Below are 15,238 nucleotides of genomic sequence, written 5' to 3'. Positions count from 1 at the left end.
GCACGGGTCACATATATTTAATTACTATCATTATATTATTTAATTAAAAGATAACAATGGTATATATATTCATGAAAAATATATGTATTTTAATTAGTAATATAACAAATCAATTATTAGACTCTTTTTATTATTTTGATTAAATTTATCAGAAAAATATATGTCATATTCTAACTTAGTGTGTTTTTAATTTATGAATTATTTTCATACAATGATTATTAGCTAAAACATAATCAAATAAATAACATTTAATTATACAATATTTGAATGCTAAAAATATATTCAAATATTTATACATAATGAACATTAATCTAAAATAAAACATAAGCATTTAAGAGATATGCTAAAAAATCCTTATGACTTTATATGATACTTATAAACGTAATCACAACAAATATGATGCAAAAATAACTCATTATATTTATAATTTTATATAGAGAATATAGATGTGAGATATTATCTAATACAATTTGAATTTTATTTATTGAGTTATTTAAGAATCAAATATTGCACATATATGAATGGGAAATATAATGTTTCAATACATGATTTATTGATATTATAAAGTATATATATATTATATTTGCATTATGCATAAACAAAGAAGCGACTCGTCCAAGTGCACGGGTACACTGCTAGTTTTCTATTATAAATGCATTATATATCACACTTATGGTAAGAGGTTTGAGAATTCTTTTTTGTTTTTACTTCCGAAATTAATTAATATTTCAAGATATAAAAATGATGGAACTCTATCTGTTTCAATAGAGTCATTTATCATACATAAAAAGGTATTATCACTTTATCAAGCAATAAGTTTAAAGGAACTAAACTAATATTGTAATTTATCACTTCATCAAATTCATGCATGTTTTCCACCTCTTTCCGAAGTTATCCCCTTATGGGAAACACATTTAGAAGAAATAATATATTTATAAAAATTTATAAAATCTAATATTTAAAAAAATAAAAAAAGCAACATGGCCAAATTAAGTGTATTACAGAAATGACATATGAAATTATCGTGAATTGTGATATTTGCACATGCATGAAAACATGTAATGATATGGCCACGTTGCTTATAAATTCTATATATCCTGAACTATAATATGGCACTTAGGTTTGACAAGTTAAATATAGATCAATATATGTTTAATTTAAGCCGGACTTAAAGTACAAATCAATAGTACTAGGGATAATAAAAAAACCATGTATAGTACATTGTATGCTACTAATATGGCACTATTGAAAAAGGACAAATTCTAAAACAAAAGGTGATAAGGATCACATAGGATGATGATTAAAAATGTTGTAACAAGAGGAAGCTTCTACATTCAAAACTAAACTATGCAACAAAATTGAGGGCATTTGAGTCACTTAGTTAGAGCATAAAAAGGGTGTTGTAGTAGAACACATATTTGCTATCCTAGAGGGTACATGTGAAGATGATTATTATTAACATTGTTTTATTATTATTGAATATGCTAGGTCATGTCAGACTTTGCCTTAAACAGACCGAACCTATGTAACATATATGAATTTAGGCTTGACTTGTCTAAAAAAATTCAAAATCATTTTAAAATAGGTCAAGATGTTCATATTTAAATAGGCTAATAAGCTTACTTTTAATTAGACTCTTCTAACCATATCAATTAAATTATATTTTTGTACATTTTTATATTAAAATTACATATATAATAACATTACTTATATTAAAATTGTATAATATAAAGATTATTACAAAATATAACTAAATAAACTGGTCTATTAGGCTTAATAAGCTTTTTGGATAACCTAAAGTCTGATGTGTTAAACTGAATAAGTTTTTCAAAAAACTTGAGTCTAGTCTATACACGAAAAAAGTATACCTTAACCTAACCTGTTATAAGTCAGGTAATAAGCCTTTGATAATCTGCCTAGCATGTTTCCACACCTATTAATGAGTTGGGACATGACTAAAACATGATGAGATCTCTATTATAGTTGTAGTAAGCTAGTTGTGTTGGAGTGTGGCTGCCCAAAGGGTGCATGTGGGGATGATACATGGGCCAGCAAAGAGAGAGTAATGCAAAGGAGAAAGTAGCACATGGAGAGCACATGAGAAGTGAGAAGTTTGGAATGCATAGAATGTGAGAAAGAGAGGACATTGAGGTAGCATGAAATGTATAACATGTTCACCACATTCCAAGCATGGAACTAATTAAGTGGCACCCACTAATTCTCTTTCTCTCACATCTTTTAACCTTTTATATGCAATTAATTAATGTTAATGATGATTAGTCGATTTGCTAGACAACATATAATATATTATGTATATAACTATATATAGTGTATTGAGGTACATCTTTATGCTTGGTTTTCAAGTTATTCTCCTATTAGGCATGTGTGACATGTGTAGGGTTGAACATGCATGTGACTTAAATGGTGCCTTTAGCTTTTATCCAATTGGATTTTGGATTTGAATTAAGATTTTTGGATTTGAGAGGGAGGTGCTTAAAAGCACTTTCTCCTAGAAAATATATTTAAGTAGATCTCTCTCTCCTCTACCAATATTTAAAAAAAAATTCTCTTTATTGTAAAATGCATTAAAGCTCACACTAAGTTCATCAAAACAAATCTCACATTAAAAAGTGAAACACTAAAAGGTAATTCCCATGACCAAGATATAAGAGGAAACAATATATGATGTTTATGAATGACACAAATTGAGTGTGTGGTTTCTTTGATGTAGACTTTAAAATATTATGTGTTATTGACATTATTTCACTAAATTAATAAATTCACCATATGTAGATTGACTTATAAGTCCCTCATAGATGTATTCCAACACACCTAATTAAACTTTAAAAAAAAGAAATAATCGTAAAATTTATAAAATCAAAATATATTGCCATTTTGATTTAGTTTAATGGAATTAGTCCACTACTATGAACTTATATTTTAACAATAATAGAATTACAACTATTCATCTCTAAAGTGACTATTCCTCGACCATTAGTTTGATTGACACTTGATGCATAAAAGAAAACATTTTCTACTATTTGATGTTACATCCAAGCCCATCAAATTGCTATAGAGGTTGGAAGATGTAGATTCAACCACCCTTTGTTTACCTTTATAAGAATTTAGATTCACATCCAGCACATATATGCATCCAAAATAAAAAGAAAAGTCTTGTGTATTAATAGGAACTAATCAATAGAAATAAACATGCATGGTAGGGTATTATTAATAGGCATGACTAAGCACTTTTGAACTCTATATGGAGCTTAACTCATTGTCTATTTCCAAGTAGCATGTAGTTGGTTTTGTATGGATTTGAAGAACAAGATGATGAAGATGAAGGAGTGTCATTGCTCTCAAATGCAAAGAGATGTGATATAACATCTTTTTGTGTATTCATTGTATACAAAAGGCATTAATGAGGATTCAGCATTTCCCTTGATTTTTTTGTTGAAGCCTTGAAGGACCATGGCACATACACTCCAACATGTTTGATAATACTATGTGAATGTAAAAAACGAAATATAAGGTCCAACTAATAGTGTAGGTAAGAAGGTTTATAGAAAAACATTTGAGTTGTTGAAAAAACTAAAAAACTAAAAATAAAACCTAGTGGCGTTTAGTTGTTGTTATCAACCATCGATAACAACTTTTGGTTCCAGCAAGGAATGACCAGTTCAAATTGTTGCTATGGTGAGTATAGCTAGGGAGTAAAACTTATCTCTTACCCTATCTAAATATTGATTGGGTCAATTTTTGAACATATACATAATTCTAGATCCAAAAACTTAGCCAATCCTAATGTTGAGATACGCTACTTAAATCAATGCATTATCTATGATGAGCTAAAGGATGTTTTTTTACTTACATAGTTTAACAAATACATTTAAAAGGAAGTCAGTGTTAAGCAAACTCTTATTTGATCTTAAATATTGATCATGTCTAATTTTTAAAATTAAACTAAACCCTAGACCCAATAAAGCTTGAACATACACGGGTCCAATAAAAAATAAGTCAACCCAGATGAACAAATATGATAAGGTCCTCGTCACCCCAAAATGTGGTTGATGGATGTAATTGGTTGCTCAAGATTGTTAAGCTTTGAGTGTTTCATTATAATGATTAAGGAAAAGTTTTTAATATGAGAATAAATTATTTCATCATACATAAATTATCTCATTCAACTACTAAAATTATGATAATGTGTTCTACATTTTTAGTTTTTGGAAATATTTATGTAAAAAATAATTAAATAGAACACATATCATAATTTTAGTGGTTGAGGAGGATAATTTATCTCCATGTATGAAGAAATACTTTATTTTCTTTTGATATTGTGTTTTTCTCTTATTTATATACTATTTTGTTTTCTACATACAACTAGTTTCTATCATATGCATTGCCCACGTGGTAATAATATAATTTTATGTAATGTTTTTTATTTTTAAAAACTATCTAATTGATATATTGATTATATACAATGTGACTTTTAAGCTCATGTTATTTTACTTTTTAATACATTTAATATTTGTTCACAATTGTAAGTTTTGTAATTTAAAATTTAATTTGACTCAATATTATTGCCTTATATGTACAGTATACAAACAATAGCAGTTCAGAATAAATAATAAAGCATTGAATATATAAGTACAATATATCAGATTATAATATGAAATTTTAACTTGATATCGTAATAAAGTAAACATGTATAAAAAACTTAATCATTCTGTATCTTAACTTTCTTGAAGTTTTTGGTAGAGGAATTTTGTACTTCAACATATACATCAACAACCAAAGAGTATATGTGCAATAAAAACATACGTGAGAAAGTGAAATCCTTACTATTCTATATAGAGTGCTTTATTTAATTTTTGGCATATAATTACATGTATAAAATCCCTTATTAAGTGGGAATGAAATAAGAAAACTTAATATCTCTAGTTTTTGAAATAAGAAAACTTAATTTCTGCATTGTCTTCATAGGAAACATCTTATAGTAATAAATACATTGATATAGTGGTATAAGTTTTTATTCGATCTCTTTAATGATCAAAATGTCAATAATTTGATTTTTGAAAACAATATTTGTTAAAGGAATAATCACACACTCCAAAAAAATTAATTCAAAGTCAATGAAACCATATCCAATAAAAAAAATAGACAATAAATATATCAGTAGTAATTTAAAAGAGAAAAGCTTAATAATATTTATTAAGTGGTTATTTGGGTTACAAGTTGATTTAGGATATAAGTAAAAACTTTAAGTGGTTGATTGACATAAAAATTAGGATTTATCTTTTAATTATATAAAAAATATGTAATTATATTCAACTAAAATTATTTAAATGCCGGATACAATCATAAAAAATTAGGGATGGATTTGGGATTAAAGGATTTGGGTTGGTGAAAACAGCAATTTTGATTGGATTGAAATCTATTTATATTTGAATTTAAATAAAAACTGAATATAAGTTAATCTATATCATTTAAGTAATCTGGATAAATTAGTTTTTTATAAAATAATTACAGAAAATGATATCATGTTATTTTTTTACCATTATATATTCACCATATTATATTTTTTACAGTTTTATTACTTACGACAAAGACTAGAAAATTAAAATAAAAGATAACACAAAAACCAATATTTAAAAACAACGATAACATATATTTTAATATGAAGTTTGATGAAAGAGTAAATAAGAAAATATTTATGTTGAATTGAAGGGTAAAAAGTACCAAAAATTAAAAACTTTTATCTATACCAAACAATCACTTAATAAATTATACCTTTAAATGTAATTTTTGATTTTATAAAACTACCAAATTAATAATGCTAATAAAGTCATTTTCTTCTAAATTTTCATTTCTTAGATAAAACTTAAATGGCGGAATCACAAATTAAGGCAATAGTGTTTGTGAAAATTTAACTAATAAAATAATAAATGGTGGTAATCTAAGAATAAGAATAAACATTTTTTGGGTACATAAATAAGAATACATAAATAAGAATAAAGATTATGGACAAAGATGTGGAATTGCAAATTACATAATAAAATTTTAGTTATGAAAAATCATTGGGCAACTATGGACTTTATAATAAGAATAGAGTGAAGCCCAATAGAATCGGGTTGGATAAAACCCAAAACCAAATCAAAAACCCTAATTTCATGAACTTGAGCCACCAATTTATATTCACCTCTCGCCACAGAATCGAATCCTCTTCGAACCATAGTGAAATCTAGATCAGCAGCATTTTGTGCTTGTGGCCATGGCAACTGCTAAGACCGTGAAAGATGTTTCTCCTCACGAGTTCGTCAAGGCTTATTCCGCTCACCTCAAGCGTTCTGGAAAGGTTCAATTTTTATACATTTATCTTTGTAATCTCATTTGTGTTAAATGAATCCATTGTTTTTGAGTAATGGGTTTTTTCATTTTACTTTTTTTCGTCCAAAATGTGGCAAGATCAAATATATATCAATACTGTTAATATGGATAAGTAGATTAGTGTAAATTGCGTTCTTCGATTTATTGTTATTCACTGAATTTCTCATACCAACAATTACTGAGAGGATTAAAATGTGAAATTTCATGTCTATATTGATCGTTTTTTCAAAGTTTGTTTTTTTTATATATTTAGGGTTCGCTTTTTCACATGTCAAGTTCTGGTACCAATAATATAATAGATTATAGAATCCATGTGTTATGTTTTATCCTGGTTTTAGATGCCTCCAAATGCTGTCTGATTTTTTTAAACTTTTGGTGTGTATGTGAATATAGAATGATTGTTGCTGATGTATCTTTTGATTGTTTATTTATATCTCAATCATCATATTCATTGTTTTTGGTGTTTCTTTGAGTGTATATTAATGTAATGTTTGTGTTTACTGGAAGGAACAACTACAGACCAATTTATTGAATGTTCCGCGTAAAGGTTTTAGTTTGCCTGATTTTGACATGGTTCTTCTACAGATAGAGCTTCCAGAGTGGACAGATATTGTTAAAACTGCAAAGTTTAAGGAGTTGGCTCCCTATGACCCTGACTGGTATTATATTAGAGCCGGTGAGTTTGTGGTGATCTTCATGAATTCTTGCACTTGTCATTCAGTGATTCTGTTTGTTAATGTTTTTTCATGATGATATTTACTTTTGGACTAATGAAGTTCATCCTTTGTTTATACAGCCTCCATTGCAAGGAAGATCTACTTGAGGGGTGGCCTTGGCGTTGGTGCCTTTAGGAGGATCTACGGTGGAAGCAAGAGCAATGGAAGTCGTCCTTCACATTTCTGCAAGAGCAGTGGTGGTATTGCACGGCACATTCTTCAACAGCTTGAAATCATCAAAATTGTTGAGATTGACCCCAAAGGGTAAGTCTTTTTGCATTCTTAAAGCTGTTGTTGCTAACATAAAACAATTGTTAGATGGAAGATTGAAACACTGCATAATTTTTTCATCCCATTGGTTTTTTCAACAGAAGGTTAAGACATTATCAGCTCACATCAAATATGTTTGTTCTTTTTTGTGTTGCAGAGGTAGGAGAATCACTTCTCATGGACGAAGGGATCTCGATCAAGTTGCTGGGCGAATTGTGATCGCTCCTTGAATGCTTGTTAGTGATAACCAATAGTTCTGTATTTCATGTTTAGCCCAGTTTGATGAGCACTTTACAACTTGTTTTGTTTAATCTTTATCATTAATTCTATTTTGGAGTTTTTATGTTATAAAGATTTGGAAACTGAATTGATGTTTGTCTGGTTGCAACAATGAATTTTTTCTCTCTGATCATTAAATGCACCTGCTTTTTAGAAAACAAGTTGAGAAGCAATGGACAACGAATTAATGTAGGTAGTGTTAGTGGGTTGGTTTCTTTAGAATCATAAGTGTATTTCATAAGCCTAAGTACAATTGAGATTTAAAATTAAAACTTCTGTACTGTTCCCTCACATGATGTGGTAAGAAAAATATTGTATTACCCCTCCTTGGGTGTATGTAGTTTTGACTTTGATGGTAATGAAGAGCAGAATGGAGCCATGGAGGGTAGTAGTCAGTAATAAACATGAATATTTATGTGGAGTTTATTATTTAAGTCATTGGTTAAGTTTTAATCAACTGTATTTGGTTGAATGATATTCATTTTTTTTGCTTTTACTTTTTGTAAGGTGTTCATTGTTGATATCATCTATGTTAACAATTGTAAAATTTGGTGTACTTAAGTTCAATATTGTATAAAGAATCTGATCAATACTAATCACACAATAGTTGTTATAAAGCAAAAATACATGCTTGAGCATTACATGATATAATGATTTTGGCAAGAGATTTTGTCAAAGCTGTTTGTGACTATAATATAATAGTGCCTTGTTACTCAGCGACCACTATAGACTGAAGCAGAAAAAACTTAAACCTCTTACTATTAGCATACATTGTTAAATTTCTATGCTTTTGGTAAAGCTTGCTCATATTTATATTGCTCAATTATGTTTTTTTAGTATTAAGAAGGGTATCCCTAGTATTTTTGTTAATCTTATAGTATAAGACTTCGTTATATCCCCAACTAAACAAAAAGATCAAAGGTTCAATTTTTATGAATGACACTTGTTGGAAAGATGATTATATACCTGAAAGAGATTAATTCTTTAATCTAAGAGAATACTCTTGGTTATACAAAATAAAATATTATGAAGAAATAGATGTGGATCATGTTTTTTAGTATGTTATATGAAACTTCAAATACAAGAATAGTGAACTTGTTGCTGATGCTATTGCTAGCTCTTGTTTAGGACTATGATTAACTTTCACATATTACACATTTGTACTAAGCTATAGCACAATAGAAAAGTATACAAAGGTTCTAAAGAGTTGACTTGGTTAATAGAACTATGAAAAATTGAACACCAAATGAATAAAGTTTGCAAACCAAGACAGTTAGTGAGTTAGAAAGGCAGAGAAAAACAGTTCATCACATTGTTGAATCCACCTATCTGAGTGTCTTGCTTATTCATATCTAAATAGATATTTATGTGTATGCATGTCTTAAGGAAAGTTCAACTTAAAAAAGTGTGTGGGCTTTCATATATAAAGAGGTATTTATTTATGTGCAAGGAACATTGGACTTAAAAGTATGTCATATTTAAATAAATATTTGACTCATAGTGATCATTAAGAATAACAATTGGTAGTAATATACTTATAATACTTAGTTGCCATTTATGACAAGTATATAATAAATTATGAGTCCAATACATTCATTTTATTTAGCTGAAAGATAAATATTCACCGCTCATTAGTCACTAATAGTTTTTCATTCATCCAAGATAAAAAAACCAACAACTAACATGAAATGAATATTTAGCAAATATTAATTTAATGTGATCCATTAAATGTTATTGGATTCACAAGATTATGTATTCCGCGATGTGAGTGTAAAGTTTTTTATACTGTCAACTTTTGTTTGAGGGTCAATGATGATTAATATATGAATGATGAACGAGTTACTGATAGTGTAAAAAACACTTAAATATTAAATTCATTTAGCAAATGCTAAGGGAAAAGCTAAAACTCATTAATTAAATTAGGGTGATTGTTGAGGATTGATGAACAACATGAATATGTTCAAAAGAGAACAGTTCTGTGAGTCTCTTGATGAAGAGATTCCAAGTCCATCCCATCATTGGATTGAAAACACAGTAAAAAAATCATTGCACTATAACTGACCAAAAGCAAACAAGAATTTGCTACTATATATTGGTTGTGCCCATACACAAAATTGAATATTCTTCATAGAAAGGAGGATGCAAAACTGAAAAGGACCATTTATTCTTTTCACCAAAATACAAATAATGTTTGAAAGCTTAGTTGAGTCAGGAGGAGTATAGGTTCATGTCATTCCATGCAGCATTTGATCTTCTTCTGTTGGGGCATGTGAAACCTGGGCTCTTTAGGTACAGTTGGATGCTTCATTGACCTTGCATACACAAATTATTAATGAGATAGATGTTCAACAAAGGAAGCCAAAATAAGGTCCTAACATTTGTTAAAACTATGAGCGATCCGGTGCACGAGGCTCCCATTTATTGGATCCGCAAGTGGATAGACCTTTTTCCAGCATTTGAACCTGTGACCTCATGGTGACTAACCAACAATCTTACCGTTCACCAATCTCACCCTATAATTTATATGATCTTTTTCCTCAGTTTATTAATCATGGTATTAGATAAACAGTATCTTACCTCCTTGGGACAAAAGGTCTATCAAAATAAGGATGGTATTAGATAAACAGTATCTTACCTCCTTGGGACAAAAGGTCTATCAAAATAAGGCATAGGTTGTGCTTTTGGAACTAATTCCTTCCTCAACCTTTTGATTTCTTCCTCTTCTTCCAACTATAATGGAGTGATTTACAAAACATGAGCATTTTGTAGATAAAAAAGGAAACATGGTAATTCAGCTTAAGCCTCACTGATTGACAGATAGTGTACCTTTTGTTGTCTTTCCCTTTCCAATCTGTATTGTTCCATCATGCTCAATTTTTCTGCCATCTACACAATTAAACATTCATGAGGCTTCATTTCTGTTTTCTACATTTTGCATTTCAATTTAATTTAGCAGTTAAAATCATAAAGAGAAGTATTAGAATGATCATGTAGTCAGTCATGTGGTGTAAAAAGTAAAGGTCAATGCATGAGACTGTCACCTAGTGAATTTATACTCACAAGCGAAGCGAAGAGAACCCGAAGCCGCCATTAAAAGAATACAAAAAGGTGGTCAATACACGAGACTGTCACCTAATAGGTATGTGAGGGTAGATTAAGCAGCCTTATACTTACAAACAAAGATGCTTTTTTTCCTTCCAGGATTTGAACCTGTGATCTCGGCCTTTAAAAGAATACAAGAGAAACAAGAATAGATGAAAGAGGCACCTGATGATCAAACTCAGCACGATCAGTTGCACGCACATCACTATGAAGCTTCAGGTCAATAATAAGCTTTGTGCTTTCTTTCACCGGAGGTTTAACCAAACACTGAAACACAGTAGGAATCAGGAGAAAGCTATTGCTAAGTAACACTTTATTAAGTGCAAACATGAATGCTGATTTGTCTGTGATGTATAATTTTGTTTTCTGTTGTTTGTTTTGGACTTCACTACAATCATATGGATCTTAAACAAAGGACTTATATAACAAAATAACCTTACCTCTGGTTCATCAGTAGTCCATGGAAGACCCTGTGCAATAGGTATCCTCAGCTTCTCTTGTTCTGTCATCATTTGTTGTATTTTGTTCATAAATTCCTCCTCCTTCATTTTTCCCCTTTGCTACATGTTAGCATTGCATCATCAATGTTATTATCCAAAGTCGTAGTAAAGGATAACATAAAATGGAATTTTACAGAAGTCCAATAATATATATCAGGTTCGTCATAAAATAAGTCTTATAATAATAATGTAAAAAGTGACGAGTCACTTAGAATTGTGTGCAACTTACCATTGCATTAACAACTTCACTATACAAAGTCACAGTAAAGGATAAAATAAAATGAAATTTTACGGAAGTCCAATAATACATATAAGTTTCGTTATAAAAGAAGTCTTATAATAATGTAAAAAGTGACGACCCATATAGAATCATCGTATAACTATGTTAGCATGACATTACCAACTTTACTATACAAGGTCATAGTAAAGGACAAAATAAAATGAAATTTTACAAGTTCATCAATTTTTGGTTCTAAATTACCTCTGTTCTTAGCTTGAATGGTTTTTGGCTAGTGACTTTTAGCTGCTGCTTCTTCTTCTTCCACCTCCTTCCTCCTACAGCTGATTCCAAGCTCTGAAAAACCCATTAATCAAAATCCAAAACATGAGCAAATCATTAACTACAATCCTTCATAAGTACTTAGCATTACATTATGTAAAATCTTACATTTCTCCTGCTTCTTCTACCCCTAGAAGAAGTCCTGCTAGTCACACTGCAGCTTGAAAAAAAAAGTAAAAATTAACAAAACATCTCAAAAAAGGGAAATTATGCTGTTATAATTTGGTTAACCAGTTACATTTCATCAGTCTATTACTAATTAGTTAATCAATCACATGCTTACTAGGAATGTGGTAAGGGTTAACCACAATTGGTTAGAGTTACATGTTATTAGGAACCGTTAATAAATCAGTTATGAGGAACATGCATAGTATTAAATCGTAATCCACAACCATAATTGCGGCCACAATTATATCGTTGCATGAGTCTCTGCACCACACAGTTACTAGGAATTTGTAACAGGTTAACAACAATTGGTCAACAACCAGTTGCATGATGTTATTGGTTAACCGTTAATAAATCACACACTCATGGTCCGTAATTATAATTGCAGCCCCGATATATTGCTGTTGTGGGAGTCTCTGCAATCGCAAATGCTGTGGCAATATCGTTCACAATTTTTCGTAATTGTGGTAAACACAACGTAATTACAACTGACATTAGTACCCTAAACTTGTTACAAGTCTAGTTGATATTACTAACCCGAGTTTTAAATTGCGATAGTTAACCACAATTGCAGGCACAATATTATGATTTTTTTGCAAACACATGGAGGCCACAATTGTAACATTAAATAGGACCAACATTTTGAAATATTTGGTGTACAATAATGCATATGAATTTATGAATCAAACTTTGAGGGATAAAAATCAAACCTTGCATGACTACTATCCCAAGAAGAAGAAACCAAAACCCTTTGATTCAAGCCAAGGTTATGTGATGTCAAAACCAAATCTGATGCAGAAAACATAGAAGAATCAGTAGCATCAGTTTCAGCTTTGTATTGAGAATTCTGCAACCCTGGCAATGCCCATTTCATCACTTTCTGATGATTCTCATGAATTGAACTTGGAATACTTAGAATATTCTCAAAGGCCTTAACAAAATGCTTCACTCTCCCAACACCATTTTCAGGTACACTATTCCTTGCTTCTTCCAAAACCCTTTCCCTCTTTCGTTTCAAAATTCCACTTTTACTAATCCCCTCGATTTCTTCTTCAATTACATCATCTTCTACCAAAGAACAACGACGATTCTTGAAGAATTCTTCCTGAGAAGCTCTGAGATTCTCATATGCTGTAGCAGCATCGGTTTTGTTCTTAGATACTGCTTCTTCTTCTTCCACCTCCTTCCTCCTACAGCTGATTCCAAGCTCTGAAAAACCCATTAATCAAAATCCAAAACATGAGCAAATCATTAACTACAATCCTTCATAAGTACTTAGCATTACATTATGTAAAATCTTACATTTCTCCTGCTTCTTCTACCCCTAGAAGAAGTCCTGCTAGTCACACTGCAGCTTGAAAAAAAAAGTAAAAATTAACAAAACATCTCAAAAAAGGGAAATTATGCTGTTATAATTTGGTTAACCAGTTACATTTCATCAGTCTATTACTAATTAGTTAATCAATCACATGCTTACTAGGAATGTGGTAAGGGTTAACCACAATTGGTTAGAGTTACATGTTATTAGGAACCGTTAATAAATCAGTTATGAGGAACATGCATAGTATTAAATCGTAATCCACAACCATAATTGCGGCCACAATTATATCGTTGCATGAGTCTCTGCACCACACAGTTACTAGGAATTTGTAACAGGTTAACAACAATTGGTCAACAACCAGTTGCATGATGTTATTGGTTAACCGTTAATAAATCACACACTCATGGTCCGTAATTATAATTGCAGCCCCGATATATTGCTGTTGTGGGAGTCTCTGCAATCGCAAATGCTGTGGCAATATCGTTCACAATTTTTCGTAATTGTGGTAAACACAACGTAATTACAACTGACATTAGTACCCTAAACTTGTTACAAGTCTAGTTGATATTACTAACCCGAGTTTTAAATTGCGATAGTTAACCACAATTGCAGGCACAATATTATGATTTTTTTGCAAACACATGGAGGCCACAATTGTAACATTAAATAGGACCAACATTTTGAAATATTTGGTGTACAATAATGCATATGAATTTATGAATCAAACTTTGAGGGATAAAAATCAAACCTTGCATGACTACTATCCCAAGAAGAAGAAACCAAAACCCTTTGATTCAAGCCAAGGTTATGTGATGTCAAAACCAAATCTGATGCAGAAAACATAGAAGAATCAGTAGCATCAGTTTCAGCTTTGTATTGAGAATTCTGCAACCCTGGCAATGCCCATTTCATCACTTTCTGATGATTCTCATGAATTGAACTTGGAATACTTAGAATATTCTCAAAGGCCTTAACAAAATGCTTCACTCTCCCAACACCATTTTCAGGTACACTATTCCTTGCTTCTTCCAAAACCCTTTCCCTCTTTCGTTTCAAAATTCCACTTTTACTAATCCCCTCGATTTCTTCTTCAATTACATCATCTTCTACCAAAGAACAACGACGATTCTTGAAGAATTCTTCCTGAGAAGCTCTGAGATTCTCATATGCTGTAGCAGCATCGGTTTTGTTCTTAGATACTTTCACGAACTTTCTCTGCCTCATTGCAACAATTGGATTCTTCTTAGAAACCCATTTCTGAGATTCATTTGAAGATTTGATTGGAGTAGAAACATTTACATTTGGATTCAAATTCTCCATAGTAGTCGAAAAGAGAAGAATGAATTACAGAGAAGGAGACACTGTTTGGTGTAACGGCTAGTTTTTCTGGTTGGAACATTTGTAACAAACTTTATCTTGTTCTATAAATTCTGTTGTTGTTTTTTCAATTAAGGAATAACAGTTAAACGCTCTTTGATGTAACGGCTAGTTTTTGTGATTATACCAGATTTATATTTGTCTATAAATTTATTTTTGTTTTTGAAATTCTGGTTTTTCCATTTTCGCATTTTTGGACCGTTGATTCGGGTAGATGTACTTTTTGCCAAGAAATTGTTATAGTTTTGTCTCAGCACATTGTTCAAAGTCCATTTAACATGGTTGACTAAAACAAGTTCATTTAATCCACATCGTAAACTACATTATAAAGAAATGGATAAATAGAGGATGGATATGTATTGAATTTTGAAAATATCAAAATGATTTAAAATAACATCAAAAAATATATATGAAAGGAATAAAAGCTCTTTTTGCTAATGCAATGTAAAACATATACAAAAAAAAAATATGTAATTTAATTGTTAGTGTTATATGAACTTAGTTAAAAATAAGTATAATAGTCTATTTAAAGACATAGATGTTGTTTTATTTAGAAGAA

General features: G+C 30.4%; 2 protein-coding genes across 3 annotated transcripts; one reads left to right on the top strand and one right to left on the bottom strand.

Moving 5' to 3' along the window:
* Positions 6,202-7,786, top strand: LOC109336147 (40S ribosomal protein S19-1-like). Its single transcript, XM_019572559.1, has 4 exons — positions 6,202-6,358; positions 6,976-7,066; positions 7,187-7,370; positions 7,534-7,786. The coding sequence occupies exons 1-4, from the start codon at positions 6,275-6,277 to the stop codon at positions 7,604-7,606; spliced, it is 432 nt and encodes a 143-aa protein (XP_019428104.1). The 5' UTR covers positions 6,202-6,274; the 3' UTR covers positions 7,607-7,786.
* On the bottom strand, positions 9,714-14,796 carry LOC109336146 (protein WVD2-like 4). 2 transcript variants are annotated; one of them, XM_019572557.1, is made up of 8 exons: positions 14,051-14,796; positions 13,284-13,329; positions 11,739-11,831; positions 11,198-11,317; positions 10,923-11,024; positions 10,482-10,541; positions 10,291-10,385; positions 9,714-9,967 (listed from the first exon to the last, which is right to left on the bottom strand). In XM_019572557.1, the coding sequence occupies exons 1-8, from the start codon at positions 14,620-14,622 to the stop codon at positions 9,886-9,888; spliced, it is 1,170 nt and encodes a 389-aa protein (XP_019428102.1). In that variant the 5' UTR covers positions 14,623-14,796; the 3' UTR covers positions 9,714-9,885. The 2 variants fall into 2 exon arrangements, with proteins under 2 accessions (XP_019428102.1, XP_019428103.1); XM_019572558.1 differs by having other exon boundaries at positions 13,284-13,315; positions 14,079-14,796.

This window comes from Lupinus angustifolius, chromosome LG20 (assembly GCF_001865875.1).
Source record: "Lupinus angustifolius cultivar Tanjil chromosome LG20, LupAngTanjil_v1.0, whole genome shotgun sequence".
Taxonomy (NCBI): domain Eukaryota; kingdom Viridiplantae; phylum Streptophyta; class Magnoliopsida; order Fabales; family Fabaceae; genus Lupinus; species Lupinus angustifolius.
The sequence above is the reverse complement of the archived record's forward strand: the minus strand, read 5'-3'. Positions and strand labels throughout refer to the sequence as shown.

Bases quoted from the DNA above. Each gene is read 5' to 3' on its own strand.
- LOC109336147 (XM_019572559.1), top strand. From the start codon at position 6,275: ATGGCAACTGCTAAGACCGTGAAAGATGTTTCTCCTCACGAGTTCGTC. The intron at 6,359-6,975 runs GTTCAATTTTTA...GTTCTTCTACAG, and splicing joins ACCTCAAGCGTTCTGGAAAG to ATAGAGCTTCCAGAGTGGAC. The intron at 7,067-7,186 runs GTGAGTTTGTGG...TTGTTTATACAG, and splicing joins CTGGTATTATATTAGAGCCG to CCTCCATTGCAAGGAAGATC.
- LOC109336146 (XM_019572557.1), bottom strand. From the start codon at position 14,622: ATGGAGAATTTGAATCCAAATGTAAATGTTTCTACTCCAATCAAATCT. The intron at 11,832-13,283 runs GTAAGATTTTAC...TGGGTTTTTCAG, and splicing joins GTAGAAGAAGCAGGAGAAAT to AGCTTGGAATCAGCTGTAGG. The intron at 10,386-10,481 runs GTACACTATCTG...ACTCCATTATAG, and splicing joins AAAGGGAAAGACAACAAAAG to TTGGAAGAAGAGGAAGAAAT.